Source organism: Sorex araneus, chromosome 6 (genome assembly GCF_027595985.1).
Source record: "Sorex araneus isolate mSorAra2 chromosome 6, mSorAra2.pri, whole genome shotgun sequence".
Classification (NCBI taxonomy): Eukaryota; Metazoa; Chordata; class Mammalia; order Eulipotyphla; family Soricidae; genus Sorex; species Sorex araneus.
The window spans coordinates 150682842-150693771 of NC_073307.1; the positions used below are offsets into that span (position 1 = coordinate 150682842).

Sequence of the window (10930 nt, forward strand, 5' to 3'; positions counted from 1 at the left end):
GGAGATTTACTGAGCCCGCTAGAGAAATCGACGATTAACCAGGTTTTCATGATTCGTGATTTGTGATCCTAGAGAGTTACTTCCCTCTTGGAACTATTCCAACATCTTTGGTTGTCACTCAGCAGTTGTTTAGAATTTTGTGCAAGGATATCAGGATGACTTTTAATGTCTTTGACTATGTCACTACTTCAGCTGTAGTTTCGGGGTCTAGGTTTTTTTACTACCATGGTTAACTTCGTTCATTTTTCTGTGGAAATAGGAGATCGAGGTTAGTATCAAGATAAAGCTAGAATTAGTGTGGTATGGTAGGAGGCTGCCAAACCACTCCAGTGCAAGTTCAGCGAAAATGTCCCACTTGTCCCCTTGGAATATGCAGGAGTGAAGAAGCAGTGTGTAACTAAAGAGGGACCTCAAGCTTCTTTGGGTTGTGTGGATCCCAGCAGGCCAGTGGTTTTTGTAAGCACTTTATATAAGAGACTTGGAGCCAAAAGAGAGATTCCTGGCCTGCTGCATAAGACTGTGTATGGCTTCTGCTGGATTGAGAGTTATCACCTGTTTTGTAATATACTTTGTGTATTTATAGAACTCAAATTTTTAATAGAAGTTCCCTCTCATATGGCCTGATTGATTTATCTTAAAGGTTCTATCACTTCAGAGTAATCCAGAAATTGTTGTGAAGGTTGTGATTTTAAAATGCCATTGACAACTTTTCCCATTTGTGGATAAAAAATTCTTCTGATCAGGGACATCTCACATGTGTTTGCTTATTATTACAACTTGATGCACAACATGACAGGTAAATTTATGTCCTGATGCCTCAGGCTAAGATATGGCTTCAAAGTCTCCTTTAACAACTTTCTCTAGGATCCTATGACTAAGTAATCTATGATGGTAACAGAAATAAAATAGGTTCCCAATCCTGTCACATCTGTCTTTGTTCCTCTAGAGATTCTCCCTCTCTAGCACTATTTTATATCTTAAAAAATTAATTTTCCCCAATCTTACATGATTGGTTTTTTTCAGAACATTCTGGTATTTTTTTTGTTTTGGTTTCAAAAATAAAAGAAGCACAGAATAGAAAGAACCACATGTAAGAACAAAATTGTGAGTGCCTACAATAATAAACTTATCTGATGTAACCTTGTCAGTTTTATTGCAGTTTGAGATGGTCTGTGTGGCAGCTCTGAGTGTTTTCTGGAAAATCATGAAAAATCAAAGCTTTGTCACTGAGTTTGTCCTCCTGGGATTTTCACAGAATCCAGATGTTCAGAAAATTGTATTTGTCATATTTTTGTTTGTCTACATTGCAACTATCTGTGGCAACCTGCTGATTGTGGCAGCCATCATCAGCAATCCAGCGCTCATGGGCTCCCCGATGTACTTCTTCCTGGTTTTTCTATCGTTCCTGGATGCATGTTTTATCTCAGCAATTGGCCCTAACATGATCATAGACTGTCTCTATGAAAAGAAAACCATCTCCTACGGCGGTTGTATGATGCAGATATTTACTGAACACTTTTTTTCTGGAGCAGAGATGATTGTCCTCACATCCATGGCCTATGACAGGTATGTGGCCATCTGCAAACCCTTGCACTACACTTCTATCATGAACCCAAGGCTCTGTGGCATTCTGATTGGAGTAGCCTGGGCAGGGGGCTTTCTGCATGCCATTATACAGCTTCTTTTTACTCTACAACTTCCTTTCTGTGGTCCTAATGTTATTGATCACTTTATTTGTGAATTGTACCCATTACTGGAGCTTGCATGCACTGATACATATGCTTTTGGCCTTATGATAGTGGCCAACAGTGGAACCTTTTGCATCCTAATCTTCTTCATGTTACTAGTGTCCTATGGGGTCATCTTATTCTCCCTGAGAAACCACAGTGCTGAAGGACAGAGGAAAGCCCTCTCCACCTGTGGGTCTCATATTGCTGTTGTGGTTTTGTTCTTTATTCCATGTATATTTGAGTATGCGCGGCCTCCAGTTTCTTTCTCCCTTGACAAAATCATGGCAATATTCTACACTATCCTAACTCCTTTACTCAATCCTTTGATTTATGCTTTCAGAAATAAGGAGGTGAAAAATGCCATTAGCAAACTGTGCAGCCGGTTAATGATTGTTTCTGTTGCAAAATAAAGCCTTAAGGTTTGAAAAAAAGGTTAAATGTAACTTGATTGCATCAGATTGATCTCTGAGTGTAAAGTGAGGAATAAACCCTCAGACCTTCCACATGTTTCTGCCCCTCCTCCAAATTCACACAAAATGTAAAAGTAAATAATAAATTAAAATATTCTGAAAATTTCCCAAGTGATATAAGTCATTATATTTTTTGAAATGCCAATTAAATTTCTTAATGAATTTTGAAAGAAACATTAGACTTCTGAGACAGAAAACACTTATCTGGCACCATATTCCAATTTCATTGCAGATGCATTGATTTGAGTTCTGTGTGTTCTATATTAACTGTAATGACGAGCTTTATTGCATTGTGAGTGAGTTAAATTACATACATAGATATATTTTTATCGATCTATACACTCATTATCTTCGATGTACAGATGAGTCAGATCTTATATATTGCTTGGTGTTATTTTAGACTAAGAATGTTAAATAATTCATCCTTTATATCAGTTACTTCTCTGTGAATTCATTACTACCCAAAATTCCCTTGTTGTGTGATAAGAAAGTTTTGTTGAAATATTCTTGCATAATAATTAGGTCATTTTCATAGGATCTAAGCATAGTGAATTTATAGGGCTTATGATATGGTAATTTCCTCATCCTGCTTTTTTTTTAATGTTGTATTATCACTATATCACTGTAATCCCCTTGATGGTTGATTTGCTCGAGCGGGTACCAGTAATGTGTCCATTCATCCTAGCTCTGAAAATTTAATAGCCTCTCTTTTCTCGTTTTTGTTAGTGGTACAGCAATGAAGGCTCTTTCAGGGGAAGGGGAATGAGACCCTTCATTTGTACTGCATTAGCCATGCCATATACACCACGGAGAGCTTGCCAGGCTCTGCCGTACCCACAGAATGCTCTCAGTACCTTACCAAGTTCTCTTTTTTTAAAAAAAAATTTTAAATTTTATTGAATCATAGAAGAAAATGTAGGCAGAACTCTCCATGATATTGAAGTTAAAAGCATCTTTAAGGACAAAACAGCACTGACCATGCAAGTGGAAGGAAACATAAACAAATGGGACTACATCAAACTAAGAAGCTTCTGAACTTCAAAAGAAACAGTGACCAAGTTCTCTAAGAGGGAGAGCTAGGCAATAAGATGTCAGAGGACTGCTATTTATTCAGACATTGATTAAACTGATTGAATTGGGCATGAACTCCACATTCCTTTTTTTAGTCAATATATTAAATTTATTTTATTTTTTTATTCACTTGTATCACTTATAGTCCTGTTGATCTTCGATTTGCTTGAGCTGGTGCCAGTAACATCTCCATTTGTCCCTGTCCCGAGCTAGTGTAGCCCAATGATACCTGCTCGCTCCAGGAACAGGAAGAGCCTCAAAATGTTCATTGAGAGATTTGACTAAGAAATCTGACCATTTAGTTGGTGGGCGACCCCGAGGTCTTTTGACGTCCTGTGAAATCCGGTCGGTAACAGCTCTAGTCCAACCGTCGTCTCTGAAACGCATTACATGACCGCCGCATCTGATTTTTGATACCTTGGCAAAGGAGACAGCATCCCTGAATTTTGACCATCGATGGAGGTCAGAACTCCGGATTCCTTCTCTCACTTGAGTGAGACGTGATACTCCCAGCATAGCTCTCTTGATTCCTCTTTGGGATACCCTAATAGCATTCTCATTCTGTTTGCTTTGGGCCCAGGTCTCTGAGGCATATGTTAGTGCAGGAAGAATGCTGGAATCGAAAAGATGTACCTGGAGTCGGAGGTTCTAAGTTCTCTTAACCACCTCTTCTACCCTCTTGAATGCATTCCACGCTGCTCTCTTCGCCTGTGCATTTCTGGCACCAAGTCATTCCTCATGTTGATTTCTCGACGCAGGTACACATAGCTGCTGCACTCGGAGATGTTCGTTCCATTGAGAGCAAATGGAGCTTCAGAGACCAGTTCATTTTTTCATGAACATCGTCTTGTTGAGATTCAGATGCAATATCAACCTTTCCACACTTGAGATCGAAGTCAGTCAGCATTCGTGCTGCTTGTCTAATGTTTGGTGTTATGAGAACGATGTCATCAGCGAAGCGGAGGTGGTGTAGTTGCCAACCATCTATCTTCATGCCCATTCCTTCCCATTCCAGTTCTCACATGATGTTCTCTAGGGCGGCACTGAAGAGTTTTGGTGAAATGGTATCACCCTGCCATACCGCTCTCTTTACATCAATGATTTTTTTTATTTTTAAATCATTATATTTTTATTATTATTAGTTTCTGAATCACCATGATATAGTTTCAAAGCTTCCTTGTTTGAGTTTCAGTCATACAATGATTGATCACCCAAACTGTCACCAGTGCACATCTTCCAACGCCAAAGACTCAAGTATCCCCCCATCCCCCCCTTCCATCCATCCTCTATGGCAGACAATCTCCCCCATACTTTATTTTGTATTTCATGTTATGATTAGCATGAATTGTTTCGTGCCGCAAGTTTGGCCGCCTGCTCCTATAAGTACTGTTTTTAGAAATCTCTGCAGCGAGCTGCTCAGTTTGGAGATGCTTTAGTGTGTCTTCGGATCATGGCCATTAAGGACCATATACAGCACGCAGAGGCAGTTTGTGGCTGTGACCTACAGGTCCCATAGTCATGTCTTTCCCGTATAATAATTCAGCTTTCATAATGTAGTAAGCGTTGTGGAGAAGTAGTGTGAATTTTTTCCATAATCACCGTCACATTTGCTCTCATCTTGTTCTTATTTGATATGTATTCAGATGTATTTATTCTCAAAATGAAAAAGGAGCAGTGTATTTCATTCAAAGGCTACCCTCACTCAACGCCCTGATTCATGGTCAGATAAGTGTAAAAGAGGAAAGCACCATCAGAATTATGGTTTTCCAAACATACAAAGTGGAATTTCTTTCCTTTATTTAACATAAAGAGTTGGCATTTTCCATTGAATTAAGGACAATATTTTGGGCATTATCATTATTTGAACAACATATGCATATCTTAACATTTTTATTCTTAACTCCTTATTAAAATAGTAACTCATAAGACCTATAACATTTTTTAGATTTGTGTTATAATTGCAAATTAATACATTGAGAGTATAGAGGGCCATATTGCAATTAAATTTTCTAGTGGGCACGAAATACATGGAGCCTTCTTCATAGCAAACCACAACACTATTGTAGATATTTATCAAAGTGAAATTCAAAGAATAGAAATATAAAATAAATGATATTAAGTAAAGTTTGATAAAATGAAAAACAGAGTTTTATCATAGAGTTAGAATTCAAGATGGATAGAAAAATTCCTGGTCAATCTTCTGATAACTATTTAAACTAAAAAACAATAGGAACTGTCAATTAAATTTTATACACTTTCTACAGTGATTAGGATTTCTCTAGATGATATCTTTGTGTTGGAGGGGTTCAAATGGCAATGCTTATGGGATACTTCTGGATTTGCACTCAGGAATTATTCCTAGTGAGAGTTGGGGGGACCATATCAAACCTTATACTAGGAATTGATTGAAGTGGTGTCAGAGTCTTTTATGACAAGATCCCTAATTGCTGTACTATCTCTCTGGTTCTTTCTAGAAACTTTCTTACCTGAACACAAAGACAATAACAATATCCATAGAAGGTGCAAACGTCTATTTAATATTTTTGTAGAATTTAAAAAATTTGTATTTGTTTTATTAGTTGAACCTTCTTCCATTATTGCTATGAATGCAATTAGAAATAGCATTTGGTTTACTAAAGATAAAGTTTTATTTAATTTATTTATTTATTTATTTTTAATAAAGCTTTTATATTATTGAATCACCATGTGGAAAATTGCAATGTTTTCTGGCTTAAGTCTCAGATATACAATGATGAATCAAGCATCCTTTCACTAGTGCCCATATTCCACCACCAAAAAACAAAACAAAACAAAACAAAAAAACAAAACCCCAGTACACCTCTCATCTTGCCCCCCTATCCCCGTTTCATAATCACATTTAAAAGGTGCCTCTAAAGATGTAAGGCCAGGCTGGGGTAGGTACATAGGAGAGGAAATATGGGCACGTGATGGAGGGAAGTTGACATTGGTGGTGGGCTTGGTGACAGAATATCGTCTGTCAAAATCCCAATTACAAATAACCTTGCAATCATGTTGTTATAATAAACCAAAATTTAAAAATTGAATTTTATAGTTTTTTGATAAGTTTAGTATTAGTTCTATTGTTGCCATTCAATATGGCACATTTCAAAATGGAATTTAAACAATTATTGAATGACTGTGAATTAAAGTTACAAATCTTTCAAGATTGGGTTTCAGTCATACTAAAATTGAACAGCCATCTCTCCACCAGTGTACGTTTTCCACCACCGATGTTACCAATATCCCTCCTGCCTTACCCCACCCCAATATACCTCCTGCTTCTGAAGCAGGTACGTTCCTTCTAATTAACTCTCTACTTTTCGGAATTACAGATTTCAATACAGATATTGAAAGGCTGTCATGTTTGGTCCTTTATCTACTTTCAGCACACATCTCCCATCCCAAGAGACCCGTCCAATTTAGTAGTCCCTTCTCCATCCCAACTGCCTCTTCTCCCAGCACATTTTGCTGGCTTCCAAACCACAAGGGGATTCTCTTGGCTCTTATCTTACTGTCCTTAGGTGTTACTGTCATATTATGCTATTTTATATTCCACGTATGAGTGCAGTCATCCTATGTCTTTCTCTTTCTGACTCATTTCACTCAGCATGATAATCTCCATGTCCATCCAGTTATAGGCAAATTTCATTACTTCATCTTTTCTAACTCTCGCACTTTTAGCACTGCTGTCCCATTGTTTATCTATTTGCTCAAGCGGGTACCAGTAAAGTCTCCATTGTGAGAGTAGTTACTGATTTTTGGGCATATCAAGTATGCCACGGGTAGCTTCTCAGGCTCTGCCATGTGGGTGGGATACTCTCTTGGTAGCTTGCCAGGCTCTCCAGGAGGGATGGAGGAATCTAACCTGGGCTGATACCATGCAAGACAAATGCCCTACCCACTGTACTATTGCTCCAGGCTTTTCTAACAGCTGCATAGTATTCCACTGTATAGATGTACCAAAGTTTCTTTAATAAATCATCTGTTCTCGGGCATTTGGGTTGTTTTCAAATTCTGGCTATTGTCAACAGTACTGCAATAACCATACATCCAAATGCATTTTTAAATGAAACTCAATTTACTTGGGTGAGGAAAATTTAACAATTTATATATTTTACAAAAATGGTTTTATTTTTTTAGGTAAAGTAAATATTAGAATTACCATGTACATTTCTTTTTTTATTTTAATTATTTCATTGTTTTCTTTTTAATTCAATTTATTGTTTTATTTTCTTTTTAAATTAAAGAACACTTTTTTAAAAAATTATTTATAGTTGAGTTTTAGAAATACATTATTGCAGCTCTGATGCTACCACCCGTTTTAACTTTCCTCCATCAATTTTCCCAAATTCCCTCCCATATCACTCCCACCCCTCTTGCCTGCCTTTCCAACAGGCACCTTTCTAAGTTTGGTCATTACAGTTTGGGTCTCTTGACTTCAGTGCTCTGGACATTTGATACTTGGCTTTATCATTGCTCAACATAATTTTACACTAAATCCTCTGACCCTGGCCCCATTGCTCCTCTAAATAAATGAGGATTCCAAATAAATGGTTGAATTAGATCCATGATACATGAAGTACTGAAAAACTAGCTAGTTATTTTTTAAGCAGATACACATTCTTCTGACTGTCACCATTGTATTTTTGTGTGATATTTCACTCTTTTACAAGTATGTGATTATTTATCTAAATGATGACAGAGACACAAAATACATTTTCACATGAATGAATCAAATTGTAGGTACTATGATAAAGCTAGCACAATGTCCATTATTTGTTTCTATAATTGCAGATCATGTATGATTACCATGACAGCTTTGAGGATTTGAGTCTCTTGACTTCAGTTGCCTGAGGCTTGCGAATGAGCTCCAGAGTTTCTGAATATAGGCATCTATTTGTGGCTGTGTAGTGGAGGTGGTGGGGGGTTGGCATTGAGGTATTTATCTGACTTCAGTAGGGTGGGGCATCTGGATTAGACCCCTCCCTAAGGTGCCAGAGATTGGAGGATTCATACAGATGATATTGTTTCCGGGTCTGGTTGAGACTGGAGTCCAAGGTCGCAAATTTCTGCTTACCTGGTTCTGTGTGACTTCACTCATCCATGATGTCTGGCCCGAGTGTCCAGATAGCGGCCTGGAGCATGGCGGTGGCTGGGTAGTGTGTAGTGGTACTCTATGAGTACCACAAGATATTTGATGGGGTTCAAAGTAGTAGGCAACCAACCTTAGAGAAAATACATATATTTAGCACTGTAGCACTGTTGTCCCATTGTTCATCAATTTGCTCCAGGGGGCATGAGTAATGTCTCCATTGTGAGGCTTGTTACTGTTTTTAGTATTCCAATAAGCCATGGGTAGCTTATCAGGCTCTGCCTTGTGGGCAGGATTTTCTCAGTAGCTTGCCAGATTCTCTGAGAGGGATGGAGGAATCTAACCTAGGTGGGCTGCATGCAAGGCAAACGCCCTACCTGCTGTGCTATTGCTCAGCCGATATATATATATATATATATATATACATACATATATGCATATATATGTATGTATATATATATACACACACACATATGTGTATGTGTGTGTATACATTACAGATGTAAAAGCACACAAGACTCAACCTTTAAAAACACCTAATGATCTTATAGAACGTCTAAATGGTCCTTGTCATAATAGAACAATTTCATTCCCTTTCCTCTAAGGATCCTTTTGTGTAGCATTTTCAGTGGTTTTCCTTTTTTTTTCATAACTAACAATACAGTATGTATTATTTTGGTTCTGCATTGGGGCAGGCAATTGGGTTCAGGATGGAAAAATCTGAAAGATGCTGATGGGAAGGTTTACACCAACACCTGGGATTGGTGTTGGAATATTAAATGTCATCAAATATTGTAATCTACCTAATCGATAAAATATCAGAAAGGAAAAGAAAAAAAAAATTCTTGTTCCCTTCACTCTACTGAAGGAAACTGTAGAATACCAGAGTACTAAAATCCATCAGAAGAAAAAAAAAACAAATTTGATATATCATTCATATGAAATATGTAAATTATAAATCAACTAGAGGCAATAGAAAAGGAATATTTAAAAGAAACTTTGGAACTCTGGTTAACCACCTCTCTCCTCCAAGAAAACAATGTTTTTCATTCTATTTCTTAATAGGAACTAAGTGCATTTAAGTTTTATAACCATCAATTGAGTCTTTATAGTTATAAGACATTAAAACATTAACATTTGGTGCTGAAAGGTTAATATAGAAACTCTATTTCTGTAGTATAAACTAATATTTCGAATAATCCTAATATTTTATTTGAAGATTACTTTTATTTAGATGAAGGGACAATTGGATTAGTAATGTTTGTAGTATTTATATTAAAATAAATCTAGTATAATTTTCTCATTAAATCTTGAGTGATTCCTGAGTTCAGTCATTATTAAACTCTGAACATCAGGCTGTGGGCAAAAGAACAAAAAGAAAAATATAATCTCATGTGTCCTAAAAACAGTGAGGCAAATTAATGGCCATAATAGTTAAAACAAAAAAAAAATTTGCAAACAGATTTTTAATAAATGGGTGGGTCATGTTCTCAGACATTAAATTATACTCTTAAGTTATAGTTATCAAAACTGTGGCCCTGGAAGAAAAATAGAGACCAGCAGAATATATTCTATATCCCAGAGGTAAATTCTCATATTTATCAGTGTAAATTTTCAAAAGAGGTACTAAGTACATTAAACTTTAATTCTACTACATTTTCCTGGGAATAAACTCCAGATAAACTATAGTATAAAGCATTGAAAAGAAAAATGTATTACTTTTTAAAAAAGTATATATCATTTTTGAAGTCTGCAGTATGAAAATCATAAAGAATAATATAGGTTATTAATTTAATGTATACTTCTTATCAAAATTTCTAGCTTTCGTTATTATTAAATAAACATGAAATTGCACACTACTTCCTATATTTCACATTACAGATTGATTATGGAACCTTATCTGACGATACTACCCTATCATTTTTATGAGCAAATCAAAGTTTTGTCCTTTACCACAAAAAATGTATTCCATCTCCATATCACAAATATTTTATTTCTGAAGGTAATAAAAGGATCTTCAAATAGAGCACGAGCACAGATAACTATGTGCTGTAAAAATATAATTGCTTAGGGACACAAGATTTTGCCAACACTTGAACCAAAACGTTAAGAGTCCTTGAAATCATACAGGTAGGAAATTCCCAACCTTGGGGAGAATTGAGATGCAATTCTACAGGTTCATGATGTCTCAGGGAAACATCCCTCAATTCCAGAGGGAAATCAATCGAAAAGGAAACTTTGATTTCTTATTCTCTCTTTCCCAAACCATGTTCATCTCAGTGCTGCACAAGCAGTAGAGAACATTCTCTGCATCTTCAACTAGGGTGGCTCTTCCTCTATCTCTCTGATGAAGAAATAAGACGTGGACCCAGCAGTCACTGTTTGTCACTTAATGGAGAATTATAGATTGCCAGGACCAGAGCATTCAATAAACTGAAACATGGTAGGATCCATAATTATACTTTTGTATTTTGAGGAAAAAATTCAAATGAAAAGTTAGGACTTAAAACTATAGATGGTATAATTCAACTGTCAGGTTTGAGAGA

General features: G+C 36.6%; 1 protein-coding gene across 1 annotated transcript; it reads left to right on the forward strand.

The window, feature by feature from the left end:
• The first annotated feature begins 1204 nt into the window (after nucleotides 1–1204).
• On the forward strand, nucleotides 1205–2140 carry LOC129405987 (olfactory receptor 4C15-like). Its single transcript, XM_055143714.1, has one exon. It carries the CDS (start codon nucleotides 1205–1207, stop codon nucleotides 2138–2140), a length of 936 nt encoding a protein of 311 aa, XP_054999689.1.
• Nucleotides 2141–10930: the final 8790 nt, after the last annotated feature.